The sequence below is a fragment of the Terrapene carolina genome, unplaced genomic scaffold, assembly GCF_002925995.2.
Source record: "Terrapene carolina triunguis isolate 2854851 unplaced genomic scaffold, T_m_triunguis-2.0 Scaffold62, whole genome shotgun sequence".
Lineage (NCBI taxonomy): Eukaryota > Metazoa > Chordata > Testudines > Emydidae > Terrapene > Terrapene triunguis.
This window is the reverse complement of record NW_020664413.1, coordinates 17,839,763-17,856,004: the sequence shown is the minus strand read 5'-3', so window position 1 is coordinate 17,856,004 and position 16,242 is coordinate 17,839,763. Positions and strand designations below refer to the sequence as shown.

The following is a 16,242-nucleotide window of genomic DNA, read 5'->3' as shown; positions in this document are numbered from 1 at the left end:
AACTTGACCTTCTACGTCTGGCTTTCCATTTAGTGGCATTTCAGAATAAAACAATCTCAGTACATTTCCTACTCTGTTACTGCATTTTCTAGTGCATGGTCATAAAAGATATAGGTTTTTTTCTTTCAAAAAAGACAACACAGAATTTCAATCAGAAGATGCCATTACTGGCACATTTTCAATCCAACATATAGAGAATTAAATATACAACTTCCTTTTACAACAACAAAAACTCTTGGAATGCACATTTAATTAAAGACTTTATAGTGATTTTAATAGATGGAGGAATGCAATCTGGTCAGTAGGGCAAGAGGTTGCCAGTTAGTACCTTTAGGTTCTATTCCTGGCTCGTCTACTGGTTCCCTGTGTAACACTGGGCCAGTCTGTGCCTCTGTCTAGTCCTTTGTAAGGTGAAGATAGTAATTACTGTGATGTAGATGAGTGTTATGAGACATAACTAAGGTTTGTAAAGTCCCTTCAGATGCTCAGCTAAAAGGCACTACAGAGCTTGAAAGTTAACAGGTATCATTATAGGGAAGTGTGAAAAAAAACTGCATATAGTATAAAGTGAAACAAGTGTACTTCCCAAGAAATTGCTGAGCTAGGCAATTTTGCATGGAAAATTAGTTCTCACGAATGAAAATGGGCCTATGCAATACCCCTATTCAATAGAAAACGGTTACACTCCCTGCTTTGAGAAAATGTGAAAGCAAACCTACACCAAGAACATTGTACCACCCCATCAGATTTACCAGTTTCCAAGCAGACTGCAGAATTATGAAAATCAAGTCATAAGTAAAAAGGCAAAATCCTTGATGGGAACTCTGGGTTCCCTCAGAAGTATCTTTATATCCTTGAATCCTTCCATTTGAAAATAGCTTATTGAAGCTGAATGCACAATTTGTGGCTGCTGGGAATTAAAGCGCCTTACACAAACCACTGTACAGACATATCCAATAGAGGATAAGTCTGCAGTCTTCATGGAAACTGGCAAATCTTAAGGGGTGGTACAAGGTTCTCGATGTAGGTTTGCTTTCACATTTTCAAAAGGAAGGGGGAGTCTAACAGGCAGCCTACAAATGTCAGGCTTTGCTTTCTTTCTCCACTCAGGGAGTGGATGGTTATCCTGATGGAAAATAGATTGTATTCACTTCAAAAACTCATTTTAGTTTTAGCAAAAAAGTCTGCATGGAATACAGGCTTTTTCAGGTTTTTTTTCCACTGAGAATTTTTTCCACAGAGCTGTAGAAAAAAACCACACAAATAATTTTTTCTATATTATTAAAAATGACTAAAATTGGAAAAAATACGATCTGTACTATAGTTCTATCTTTTTACTTTGGAAATAAGAGAAAAACATCTCTTTTTCTGTAGGAGAAATTGAGGTTAAGGGCAGGATTTAGGTATCTGAAACTGAATTTGACATGAAGAAAATCAAAGAAAGTACAATGGCAGAGCCAGTGGCAAAAAACACAAGGTTTCTTTCCCTGGTTAAGCAAAGCCAGAACTTGCAGGTTTTATTTCTCCCATCTCAACAAGATTCTCAGGGTAGCAATCTATCAATATCAATGATGGTTCTTTGACTTACTGGTCAGCAGTATACCGCATTCCATATATACTACATATAGTAGATAAAAGAAGCATATAAATAACTGCATAACGTTATTGTTATTGATACAATAGTTTTACAGAGCACAGAAATGGCTCCATAGAACTCCAGTCCAATAAAAATGTAAGATCCACCTAATTGTGCCTTTGGAAAGGAGTTGGGGAAGGGTGCAACCAGCAGAATTCTGGTTTACATTTCTGTTAGAGCAGAACTGATTGCAGAAGCCGGGCAGGTTGTACTGCAGTGAGTGCTTTACTACAGATATTCTTGACATAGTTAAAGACCCTAATCATGCACTTACCTGAAGAAAAGAGTAAGCCTGAAATTGACCCCAATTGCATGGGACACAGTCAAAATTAAGAGCATAAACATGAAATCTATCTACTAGTCACAATCAACCAGTGGACAGACAGATACATGCAAGAGGTTTTAACCCAGGTCTTGCAAATAAGGATTTGTATACAGGATGATGGCAGAAAAAGAGGAAAATGTTGCAGTGCTCTCTGTCTGCTTCTCAAATCCTTCATTGTGCATGAAAGTCATTGTTTCCTGAGAATGCCTGATTATACATAAGTATGCACCTTGTTCCATATGTTGACCTGAGATAAGACATGACATCTTGCTCCATTATAGTTACGATTCTTACAATGACAGTTATATATCAAAGGGACTTCTGCAGTAAGAGCAAGATTGCAGACAATAGGATGTGGTAATATCTATTATTTAAGGTTGCTCATTCCTTTATCTCTTAGATGTTGCTTTCAGAAACTGACAACTTTGGCGTATTTTCATCTTTGGGGCTGAAATTTGGCATATTTGTTGTTAGCCCAAAAATATTTTTTTCTCAATGTTTTCTAAAAGTTTTTTGAAAACTTTAGAAAAACAGTTCTATCATTTTCTAGAATGACAAGAGGATGTAAAAATTCAAGCTGCCTTAACTTTGGCATATTCAAACTTCTGAGCGCTCTGCTTCAAAACTGTAACATTTTCTTCATGCAGGTTTTTTTTTTGTATAGGATATATTTCAGAAGAAGCAGATCTGTTGTAAAGTGTAAGGGTAGTTGTACTTCTCATATTCCAATGTATCCATTGTCTTTTCTGGAGTGAACACTTAAAAATGTCAGCGAGGATAACATGTTCATTTTAAATCAAGGCAAAATATAAATTTCAACTGCCAGAATATTTTCCTACTATATTTGGATCTAGTAAGACTACCAATTCCTGCAAAGAATATGTAGTAAAATATACACAAGGAATGTTAAAGAATGCAGGAAATAAAATATTTGCTGTTATTTGTTCTCAGCAGGGAAAATCAACTTGCCAACAATATATTTCTGAGCAATCAACAAAGAGATGATCCTTAGAATTCATGAGTCTTTAAAATAAAATGCATTTTTATAGTAATCCCCAAAACGTATAAAAATATTCAAGCTATATACCCCCTCTAGCTTGTATTTAACCTTCCATCATGTAGAACTACATATTGAACAGCTTAGCAGCTGCATGCTGTGTTGCATATTTAAATAAGGGCCAAAAAGGTACAAATGTAAATGTTATGCAACTTCTAACACGCACAGCATAGCAGAGAATATCTGGCAACTAACCCCATAATCCAATCATCTGTTTATAAAAAAAATGATATTGAACTTCTACATGCTGTGTCCATTTAGTGTTGAAGGTATTGCAAAAACAATTTCTAACACTTTGGGTCCTAAAACCAAAGTGATACAGTATATTACATAAGTTTGTGTTAAAACACTGGCTGTAAATTTCTTTAAAATGCCACAATTAATCAACTGATTTCACAGGGAAATATGTAGAGCAATTTAAATGATAAGATGCATAGATCAAATGATTAGATTAGAATACCTCACACACACTGCCCACAAGGATTTTGTTTTTTAATCTAAGATGTATTAGAAAGTAACACAAAATCATAGCAGAAATCCATGAGGAACTGATTCATTCCACTAAATCTGTAATTCTCAGCTGGTTCCATGAATGAGAGGCAGAGACTTTTCACTGAATTAGTTTATTATAAGTATTAGAGAATTAGTTTACTATGAGACAGGTCTCCACACTTAGAAAAAACAAACAACTATGGTGCAGACAGATGGTTAGAAGTTATGGCACAGACTAACGGCCGATATCATGAGCTGCTGAATGCTTCCTGTAAGGTGCAGTGTCTCCTCAGGTCCTATAAGATTTAGTGGTACCCAATAACTTGAAGGGGCACAAAACATGTCATGGGATCAGATGCTAAAATCCCTCGCTCTCCCCTAAAACTTTGGAACCCAAGTTTCTTCTGCAATCTCCAATGAGAAACCTGAGCCTAGAGACCTGGTCAAAATATTCTGGAATAAAATCAGGGGAATATCAAGCAGGGAGTAGGAAGGTGATATCACCTCTGTATAAAGTATTAGTGACACCATTACTGGACTATTACATCAGTTCGGGTGTGTACGCTTTTAAAATGATGTTGAAAAATTGGAAGACACTCAAGAAAGAGATACAAGAACCTTGTATTTAATATGATATGAAAAACATTCCTTATAATAAGAGAGTTAAGAAGATTAATCTATTTAGGTTATTGAAGAAAAAGTTAAGAGGCAAGTTGATCAAAGTCTATCAGTAACTACATGGAGAGAAGTTATCAGATACTAGATGGCTCTTTAAACTAGCAGACAAAGGCATAACAGTATCTCAGGGCTAGAAGTAGAAGCTAGAAAAACAGGTCTCTAAAAATAATTGTAAATGAGAAATCGTCATCCAATAGGAGTGTTCCTACTGGGGTCGAACAGGAAATTGTTCTGGCCCAATACTATTCAATATCTTTATCAGTGATCTGAAAAACAATATAAAATCATTGCTGGCAAAGTTTGCATATGACAAAAAATTGGTAGAGTGGTAAATAATAAAATCAGGTCAGATCTACAGAGGAACCTGGATTGGTTGGTAAACAGGCCTCACTTGAACAACATACATTTTAACACAGCTAAATGTAAGCTAGGAACAGAAAATGTAGATCAGATTTATAGGGACTGTATAGAGCTCACTGGAAACATTTTGACAGGGTTTTTTTGGTCAAAATTTTCTGATTCATCAAAATGGAAGCATTCTATGGGGAAATGTCAATTTCAATGAAATTATGATGAAAACCAAGCAGGTTTCCTGCCAACTTGCCTACCCAGCTGCTTAGCAACCCATGTAGTGGGCTTCTAGGAAGCCAGCGTTTCCAGGCTCAAGACTGCTCGGTAGCCTGGGCTCCCATTCCATTCCTCAGATAATTTTGGTATTTTGGAATATCTGAATTAAACCAAATTTTGAAAAGCAAAAAACCTCTGCAAAATGAATTACAATTCTCTGCCCGGCTCTAGGACTTGATTTTGAAAAGCAATGACTCAGAAGAGGACTTGGCGGATAATCAACTGAACATGAGCACCCAGTGTGATGGTGTGGCTAAGACAGTTGTGATCTTTGGATGTATAAACAGGAGAATATTGAACAGAAGTACACGGCATCAGAGAGATCATTGCTGCAATATTGCTTATAGTTCGTGTGCCCACACTTCAAAAATGACAAATTGGAAAGAGTTTGGAAAAGGGTTACAAGAATGATTTAATGATTAAAAATGTTTAATCTATATACCTAATAAAAAAGAAGGGTTAAGAGTTGTCTTGATCACAGTGAAAGTTTCTACATAGGGAGAAAATTTCTGTGTAGTGGCCTCTTTAATTTAGCAGACAAAGGTATAACAAGAGCCAATGACTGGAAACTGAAGTTTGACAAATCTAGATTAGATCATTGGAGTAACTTTCTTAGGGATGAGATGGCTTCTTCAGATTTTACAGTCATTAAATCAAGATTAGAGGTTAAATCCTGGCTCCATTGAAGTCAATGACTTCAATGGGACCAGGATTTCATCCTTGATGTGTTTCTAAAAGTTACGCTCCAGCTCATCGCAAGTTATTTGACTTGATTCAGGAATTACTGGGTGAAGTTCTACAGCTAGCATTATAAATAAGATCAAACTAAATGATCACAATGGTCCCTTCTGGCCTTAAAATTTGTGAATGTATGAAATCCAAATGGCCTTCCCTACCATCAGTTGGGAAATACAAATCCTATTTTGGGACTAATCATGATCATCACAGATAGAAACCTAACCTCATGCCACCTTACAGGTGTGCCTATTATTCATGTGAAAACTAGAGAATTTGATGCAGTTCTACTTACATTAGAACCTTCCATTCATAGGCCTATTCCAATGCACAGAGAAGTCAGTGGGAGTCTTTCTAGTGAATCCAAAGGGCTATAGATCAAGTCTCATATGCCTAGATAAGGAGGCAAAAAAGCTCAACTCCATTTAGTTCACGAACAGTCATGTTTCTTGGCAAGGATTATACACCAGTGAATCCCCAAAAGTCAATAATTCTCAACTTTTGACTGTTTCTTTCCTTTAATGCCTTCTAAAAGGGGTTTGAAATTAGATAATCTAATAGGCAAGGACAGGGAAAACTTTATAAAAATATATTTATTTTTAATAGACATCATCTACTGTATCTTTGGGTGGCAAGAGTTCATATCTTTTCATTATGAAAGGAGCTTATTGTCGCAGTATGAGTTACTGTAGGATAACATTTTGCTTCTTTGCTGATCTGCCTGCTCTTTAAGGGAAAGCACTGAGGTATGGATATAATGAACCTTACCTGCATTCTCATATTATATTTCCTGAGAACCTATCACTACTGTTAGACTGCCACCTTTCTTTTTCAATGTATAGAAAGCAATAAAAAGACTTAAAAGGTTGTCTATATCTAGAAGGAGAAAAGGATAAATTGTGAATAACATTAAGCCACTTCGAATCCAGGCTTTCAAAACTGTCATACAGAATGCAGTTACTGCGGCCACAGTTGCAATTTAAATGAGTGGTTCCTCTAGCTGTGGGACCTGCAGGGTATTAGATAAAGAAAGACCTAAACAAATAACATTATTGCAAAGTTCCATCACATATATGTGTTTTTGTCCCTTTGCCAATTAATTTTGACAGACTGCACCTACTGAGATATGAGAGAAGGAAAAACTTTAAATAATACTTTATCAATTTGATTTAGGGTACAAGTGTGTAAAATCAATCAAAATAGTTATGAAAACACTATTAGTCTTGTTTCCACATATAACATTATTTAGGTAGCTGTTTCTAAAATGTTGACTTTTTTAAGGGTAATAATTCAGTCGTGGTATTTTTTCCTATCGCCATTCTTGGATATTAAACAGATGCAGATTAACAGTACAGGGCATTTCCATTCATTACAGCTTTAATCAATACTGTATTTTAATAACACTCATGCAACAGTAATATTTTCAGTGAGGTGAAGATTTGTGTGTGCCTTCCATTCACTTCAATGGGCGCTACTGAATGCAACTTTGGCCCAAAGTGAGGTTACAAAGATGACTTTCAGAGTGAAAAATGAAGACAATGAAATCCTATGAACCTGATTTACAATTAAAATGAATTTAAACTCTAATATTTAAAAGGTAAATCTTGGCCTTACAACGAATGAGTAAACAGCAATTTGCTGGTGTAACATATGTATTTAGCTTCTAAGCTCTTTGGGACAGGGACTGTCTTTTTGTTCTGTGTTTGTACAGCGGCCAGCACAATGGGGTCCTGGTCCACAACTGGGGCTCTGAGGGTTCTGCTGTGATACAAATAATAAAATAACAACAACAGTGGCAGTTGGGGCAGAATTCTCAGTCACATGCAAATCGGGATACCCCAGACAAATGGCCTAGGAATGCTATTACAGGGCCTGGATATGGACAGGAGTAATGGATGTGGTTTGTCGCTCTTCTCCACCCACACAGGTGTGTGGTCCATTGTACATGCACTCTGTATAGATCCGCCATGCCTCTGCCAGACACACATCTAACCCCTAGTGCAGAAATGTGTCAGGATGTGTTTCTCCCTGCTCTTTAGAGGGGTACAACGTGCAAATCGGGATCTGAATTCGTGTTGGATATGATGGGCTCAAGAGTGTGAAATTCCAGGGAATTATGTCAGGTACTGTATTTGACAGTACACAATTATAGTAAACTAAAGGACAGCAAAGGCACCTCTTACAAGAGATTTGTATTAACCTTGCCTTCTTAATTAGATGGCTGCCTCCAGGGGTGAGATAGAGTAAAGGTGAACATTTACAAATACCTGACATGAAAATTAAGGGAGAATTTATAGTGATACTGAATGATTTTGTTGTGGTACTCTTTGGAAACAAATAAAAAATAAGAGATGTATTACTTATATATTATGATGTCAGCTATAATAGACAATCTCCTTTCACTGTATTAAATTACCATATTATCTGAAGAAATGTTTTCCTCCTAATTTTCCATCCGCAATAGTTTAGTGTTATACTTACATGCATTAGTGCACATTCCTGAAAATTATCTTGTAATTGTCTCATAGTAACTTTATAGTACTTTTAAAAAATAAATAGTAATAGTTTGCACAATTCTAACCAGTAAGATTTAATTAGCAAAAATGTTATCTTTTGAAATACTTAAAAACAATTAAAGAAGACCAATTTTTTAAATGATCAAGTCAGACATGATCAAAAACATTAACTTAAGGCATGGAAGATTTTTTTTAAATCATACTTTGGAGTTTTTCTTAGAAGGATATCAAAATGAAATTTGAGGAGCTACCTCAGTAACTACTTTATAGAAACCATAAACTCTATCCATAAGCTATTTGGTTGAGAACAGTACTTATTAATGGCTCCTTACTGTACACTGATCAAAGCAAACATATTTGATAATATTTTATTGGCTACTTGATACACCTCACCTGATTCTTCAGATCCAGTGTTGGGCATGGACGACCTCCATTGTAAGGCTTTTCTTTAAGCCACTTGGATCGAATTTTCATTCCAGTTCCACAAGAAGAACTACAAGTGGCCCAACTAGACCAGTCACTTAGTTTACAATCAAATGGACAAGGAATTACACAAGATTCTTCAATGTATCCTAAAACAAAAATTCAGGAAAGACATCTTAGTCAAAGCGATATGATATAAAGTGCAACTTTCTTTTCTTCACAAACTTCTCAGAGTAATGTAAGTAACAGTTTGAGAATCATCTAACTAGAAATACTCTATACTAGGACTAACTAGAAATGTTCTATAGGACAGAAGAAAGTGAGAAGATATTATAAGTGTTACAAATATTGAGGGGAGAATTACAAATAACTTCAGTTAACAATAACAGTTGTTACACTGGTATCAAGAGAAGAATCCGTGTATGGTGAAGATACTTTTCTTACACTTAATTATGGCAGTATTGGCTAGAGCTAACAGTGGCTAGGATTTATTTTAAAAAATAACAATCTCATGGAAGACATGATAAACTTGAATAATACTAAAGAGAACATGATAAGAAGAGAGTTACACTGAAAATAAATAACTATTGGAAGTAACCGCTAGGTGGCAGTTGCGTACCCTATAAGAGCCTGCGCAAAAATAAGTTAACTCTAGGGGACTGCGTGAGCACCCTAGATCTAAACTTACATGGTGTTTTCTGTCTTTGGTGACTGGGATGGAACTAGCTGCCTCCATGTGTTCTTGCTTATTTTACTGCAAATTGTATTCTTCCTCTACTTTTATTCGCCCATTTTCACGTCTTTAGATGTTATTTTGGTTTAAACATGAGATTTTGTATGGGGGAGGGGCCACGATAGAATGGAACTGGCCACAACAATAGATCACTGGCTGCAGGATCAACCACCATATCAGAAAGCCCACTCATGATAACCGCAGAGAATGTAGTGATGGAAATGGTGACACAAACAGCTGAGTGACACCTCTGCTCTATCTCTGAGCCCTTTGATTTCCATACTTTCCCTTTAGTGTTTTCATCCTGCCTATCCCCCTGCACATTCTTTGCACTATAAAATACTGGATTTTCTTACTTTACTGATTGTGCTAGAGCTAATTTAATGTGGTCCTATTGGCAGGCATCCTGGGCCAATAACAGAGACCAAGACAGCCAAATGGTCATGGAAACAGCTCATTTGTCCATTCAGAGACAAGTCTCTGTACTCTAGGGGGGAAAGGGACCGCCAATTATTGCAGAGTAATGCAAGAGAGTGAGTTTCTTGCACCCTCCCTGTCTTGCCTATATCTGGAACAGCCAGGCACAATTCAGTCTTAAGGAAATATTCATCTCCCAAAATAACTTTATTATAATGTATCAGAAAAACAATCCACTTGATTGTCAAATCTGAATCCTATGGAGCTAGCATGACACCAGCTGAAACACTATCTACACCAGGGGTTGACAACCTTTCAGAAGTGGTGTGCCGAGTCTTCATTTATTTAAGGTTTCATGTGCCAGTAATACATTTTAATGTTTTTAGAAGGTTTCTTTCTATAAGTCTATAATACATAACTAAACTATTGTTGTATGTAAAGTAAATAAGGTTTTTAAAATGTTTGAGAAGCTTCATTTAAAATTAAGAGCCCCCCAGACCGGTGGCCAGGACCCAGGCAGCCACTGAAAATCAGCTCGCGTGCCGCCTTCGGCACGTGTGCCATAGGTTGCCTACCCCTGATCTACACTGTGAGCCAAAATGTACAAGCCAGAACCAGTATCTGCCATTCTGTAAGTCTGGAGAAGATGGAAATAAACACACAGGTCATCCTTAGGAGGTGCCTTTTAACCACTATCAGTAGCAAGGAACTGCCAGTGACACAGAGCTGCACTAACTCTGTACTGATGTGGGAGAAACAGCCCATATGAGAACACAACAGTATAAACGTAAACTGTCTCTGTTTTAAATGGATTTTATATTGAAGTTGCAAAGCAAACTTTCTGCTTTGAGATGGAAAACAAGTTGTGAACTCTCACACAGTAAAGGCCATGAACACCTTTACCCAGTTAACCAGTCCCTTAGTTTTTGTTTCTGAAGGAACTAGGCTGACAGCTGTTATGAGATCTATTTGAATGTATTTTGAGAACTACAGAAAGGACATGTGTGAGAACAGTGGGTGAATGATTTATTAGGTAATTAATTATTTTTATGGATTGCTGAAGCTTATAGCAGCTGCAGAGACCCTTTGATATAATTTGGCTATTAATTCCAGAGGTGTAGACAGGACAACTTCCCCAAGACTTGCCTCATGTTTTTTCACTCTTTTGATGTTTTTGAGGCCCATATCATCTGTGGTTACAGCAATAGACAGTTGAAGGAAAGTGCTGGTTAAAGCGGAATTTTCAAAGCTAACCACAGGCTAGAACTTCATGACTTTGAGGAGACTGGACCAGGTTGTCAGGGTGAGATGTGTTTTCTGCCAAATTTGTTCAGGGACCTCTTATGAGAGATAACTTGAGGTGGGACAAGCTGAAATCACAGCTATAAAGACCAAAGTGAATGCAGTAGGTTGTATGTTCCTTTGTGTATTCACCTTTGGAGTTTGATAGCTCCTGGAACACAGAACTTAGCCTATAGGGGTCCTCCCCCAGGACTATAGCAACCATGGCTCCAGAACCTCCAGATATAATTTCTCAGCCTGCTTAGGGTCTGGGTCAGGGGCAGGGGCAGAATAGACTGGAAACTCCTAGAAAAGCCAATGAGGAGCTTTGGATGGAGTGATTTATAAAGACCCTTTGCTGGGCCAATGAGGAACCAGGACTGCTCGGTCCTTCAGTGGGAGGGAACAGGCTTCCTCAGAGACAAAGGGAATAGTTTTGGTTTCATTTTTGGATTGTTTGAGTTTGTAGCTGGGAGAGGAGCTGCACAGCCTGGGCTCCCACTACCTACACAAAGGGGGACTTCGAACGATTGTGAGACCTAGCATATGCCTGGGGAGTGCCAGCCCTGTGGAGTCTAGTGATAAATGGTGGCAGAGAACCAACCCAGTTCCAGCTACCTAGAGCCAGTTGAGACCTCCACATAGTCCCTGAGAGCATCACCTGTGACAGTCTGGTTCTTCCTGAGAGGTCTTTCACTATTCTGTAGAAGAGTTGCTTGAAGGCTCCAATTTGTGCTACTGCTTCTGCAACAGCAGCCTTCTCTTTGAACCCAGGGATTTCTATCTTGCCTGTATCTCTTCTGTATTTCTTTGTCCTTTTTCTCTATATCTTACATCTACCTCTGAAAGTGTTGCCTGTGTCTTGAATTGTTCCTTTTTTGCCTTGAGATCTCTCCTTTCACCAATCGCTGCCCATGGTCCAGATGTAATCCAGTCATCTTTGTTCTGCCCTCTTTGTTGGCCCACTACTTCCTCTGCTAAAGAGACTAGAGTCTTCTTCCAGACTTTCATCAACTTGGTCCTGTAAAACACTGGAAAGGCTGCTAAATGGCAGTCTGGAATCTGCTTTTCTTTGTCCTGGAACTGCTCTATTGCTATAATACTCTTTTTGTCTGCCTTTGGGATCTTTTAAAATCTGAGTTGTAATGTTGTAACTAAAAGATAATGATCTGAGCCAACATCCTCTTCACTGCTGACTCTGATATCTCTCAAAGGGGATGCCAATCTCTTAGATGTGCTCACATGATCTATCTGGTTGACAGTCACATCTGATGATCTCCATGGGAGCTTGTGAATCCTCTTGTGCTGGAAGAGACTTAGCAACCTGGATAGGTTCCCTTTGGTTCTCACACTAACCATGTGCTCCTCAGCAGCCCTCCCCTCTTCATTCCTTATGAGGTACCTGACTTTTAAGTTTTCACCTGCACTTACATACTGAGCTTTTATTAATCTCAGATTCTGCCTTCCTCAGAAGGGAGCTTTTCAGAATTAGAATTCTTGTTTCTGCTTTTTGGTCGACATAAAGCAATTATATTATTAATATCACAGTTAATACCATAGGCTAGCACTCTAACCACTGAATCACCCTCTCTTTCCTGGTTAGAAAATGGAAAACAGTTCCAAGAACAGTTTGACAGATTTTTCTTCTTTTTTTAATAAAAATGTTTTTCAGTGGAAATATTCCACTCAGCTCTAGTAGTGTAAAGCCAATGCATACAGCAAATATTGTATTCAAAGGATCTCACCGTAGACTTGATTATGCCTGAGTTTTTAACAAGAAGGATGTCCCCATTCAACATCAGGGTGACAGTCACAGCAGTTGAAGGCTAGAGCTAGACTTTCTCCAAAAGCCCCCATGGATAGACTAAGCCCAGCTCCCCTGAATCGGAGCAGGTGAGCCCAATCCAACTAATTAAAGAGGGCTGGGCTACACCTGGCAGCTGGAGGGAGGAAGCACTAAGATAGGCTGAGCCCTCGGAGGGAAATCCACACTGACATGGAGTTAGCGCCTGTGGTGGGTCCCTGGTGCAATGAGCCAGAGTCTCAGGGAAGTAGCCCTGTGGTTGCTGCTCCAGGAAGAGAGTACAGCTGATTGCCAGAGATCTCTGGGAGGGGTGGCCAGAAGCCTGGGGCCAAGGACAGAGTTCAGACTATTTTCTGCATATTTGTTAACCTCTGTTAAGAGAGTAAACCTCTTTGTTGAGGACTGAGTGTGGCAGCATATGCTTTGGGGCCACGGAGAAGCTTGGCCCTATGATACCATCAAACACTGCTTCTGAATACTCTACATCTGTCACTGCTGAGCTATGCAAGGTGCCCCACGCCAAAGGTTGAACCTGCTGATTCTGCAGTGTTCCAATAATAGTAGTACGACTTCCTTTCATTGAAATGTCCCTCTTTTTTTTTTTAAACTGGAGGCAGACAATAAGGGTGACAGCTGCAGTAATTTTTCTGCAATTGCTCCTACTGTAACTCTTTCCTAAACTTGCACGACTGTTCCACTTAAAACATACTCTATTTTAGTTTGTTACAATCTGATCTATAGTTTTATATTGGCTTGTGTTAAGCAGCCTTTTCATTTATTATTCCAAAGCCATCTGAATTAGTCGTCGTTTTTCATCATTTGCTACTTGCTACTCTTTCACTTTCTGTGTTAGTGGCGGATTTTGCATGGCCCGTATTCTTATATTATATAAACAATATAGGGGCAAAAAATGGACCCCTGGGATATCTCACTACTGTTATTGTACCAACTAAAGAGGCTGCCATTCAAAGCAATTTAGTATGAATTATGAAAAGAAAAAGAAACTTTGCCTGTGATACATTTTAGTAAATCACATTTTACACAGAACTGGAGCTCTGTTAAAATGATGTGAAATATCAATTTTATTGGCTGTGTGACAGCCCAGGTAATTGATTATCAAAAGAAACAAAAAGTGCTTTGTTTCAAAGTAGGATTAATCAGAAAGGTTATCAACTGATCTGTGGAGGCAAAATGGGCTAAGTCTTTAAACAGTATTTACAAGTGTGAGGTCTAGAGAAAGACCTAAATTGATAATAGAAAGAGCTATCATGGCTTTAGAGAGTAGTAAGGAATATGAATATAACAAATAAAACTGAAGAAATCAATGGTATTTCTTTCCAATACAGCTAAATTGGGATCCTTCACTAGACCTCTGAACTGTGAAAACTTTCTAGTGTTGAAAGTCCAACTTATTCTATTTTGCTTTCAGTGATAAACTGATAATCCCTCCCTACAGATACTATATAAATCCTGATGACTGTACCAGTAGAATAATGCCAAGGCAGAACCAGTTCTCAAGACTGAGCAATATTTCATCATCGAAGGAAGCAGAACGACAATTTTCTTTTCCTGCTCTTGTCCTTGCAGACAGTTACTATTTGTTTTGTATACTAATTTTAATATTTAATTCTATAGGTTACATATAATAAGATTTTCTGAACATTATCAAAAGTTGTATTATTGGCCATAGCAAAATGGGAGTGAAGATAAAAGTCTAATTTCATCTCGGGAGTCATATTGGCCTCTTGCTAATCTTACTATTTTTCCTTTGCACTGGGATAGTTTGTTGTTGAGCCTTTAATATTGGCTCTATATGACATTATTACCACCTAATACAAGATACTGATATTTGCCTGGTGGTTGTTCTGCTAATGTTAAATTTTTTGAACACAATGTTAAACAAAAGTGCCAAAAGCATTCCATGAGGTTGGTTTTAAAGTGATTTGAAAATAAATACCCTTTCTTAAGCAGTTTTTGAAACCGATACACTTATTATTGAATTGGCTTTCAACTCATTTCTATCCACACTAGCGTATTTCATTATTTCAATTAACAAACTTCTAACAGTTCTATCCTTGTTAGGCAACCCCAAATGCAATATAGCTGGGGATAGATGAGAACGGGCAGGCTGTGGCCACTAGAGAGAAGAGGACCAGGAGGAATTCCACACAGGTAGAAGTTTCCAATCAATACTAGGTCCTCAGTATGGGAACTGTGGAAGATACTTCTCATGATCCACCTGGTCAAAGGAAATGGAGAGACATATGGGACACACTGATGGCAACTTGACTCAACCTGTAAGAAAAAAATCAAGCCTGTCCACAAAGAGTTCTCCAACCATCCAAGAAAGACATACGATTCTTCTTGGGGATTCAATACTCAGAAGAATTGAAATAGCATTCTTCAAAGGATAAGCAGACAACAGGACAGTGTTCTGCCTTCCTTGAGCCAAAAAAGGAGACGTGACTCACAGATTGACTTCAAAAACCTATCCAACAGGAAACAATCCATTAGTGATGGTTCATATCGGCACTAAGGACACTGCATCATAGGATATCTCACAGATAATAGATAACTTCAGGAACTCAGAGCGTGCTAAAGAAGAATGCCCAAGCAATCTTCTCCGAGATCCTTCCTGTCCCACAAGAAAAGGAAGACAGAAGATTCTGGAAGTGAACTGCTAGCTAGATATGTGGTGTAGGCTGGAGGGTTTTGGCTTTGTGGAACATTGACCCACCTTCTATGGAGAGAGAGAGAGAGAGGGCTGTATACTTTGTATACTATATATTCCACATCTGCAGCAGGGCAACCAATCTTTTCAGGGACTGGTTGGCTGGAGTAGCCAGGAGTCTATTAAACTAATAATAGAACAGGAGGCTAAAGAAAAAGGAAGATAAGAGTACTCATCACAAAATTAGGAAGCTGAATATAAAATTGATCAGGGAACCAAAAGACATGAAGAGAAGAAATTCTTTAATTGCCTATACACCAATGCTAGGAACTTGGGTAACAAACAAGAGCAACTGGAATTGTTCATTTATGAGCATAAATTTGATCTTGTTAGTATTACTGAAACCTGCAGGGAATGAGTCACACAACTGGAATTTTAAAATAAATGGTTATAACCTCTCTAGGAAGGATCAAGTTGGCAAAAGAGGAGGGGGGTGACAGTCTAAGTAAAAATGGCATTACCTATTTCTGAGTCACTGATAACTTAAAAGAAAATGATCTTGAATGCTTATTTATGCTTACCAGATAAAGCACAAAATGGGATATTAGTTGGAATCTGCTATAGACCACCAAATCACACTAGGGAACAGGATGACTGGCTCCTTACTATAGTATGTAGAGGAGGGGGGAAACTGTATAGTCACAGGGGAGTTCAATCTGAGTGACATATGCTGGAAATTAGGCTGCCAGTTTAAAACATCCTTGGAATTTCTAAATATTATAACTCAAATTCCCTAACTCAAAAAGTATTGCATCCAACATGGGGAAATTCTATATTAGACCTTGTC

At 38.0% G+C, this 16,242-nt stretch overlaps 1 protein-coding gene across 1 annotated transcript in view; it reads right to left on the bottom strand.

Moving 5' to 3' along the window:
* THSD7B (thrombospondin type 1 domain containing 7B) overlaps positions 1 to 16,242 on the bottom strand; it is a 506,250-nt gene that overhangs the window by 104,034 nt on the left and 385,974 nt on the right. The window contains exon 15 of the mRNA XM_026647768.1: positions 8,460 to 8,638. Within this exon, the coding sequence (XP_026503553.1) occupies positions 8,460 to 8,638 (179 nt within the window). The remainder of the gene's footprint in view (positions 1 to 8,459; positions 8,639 to 16,242) is intronic.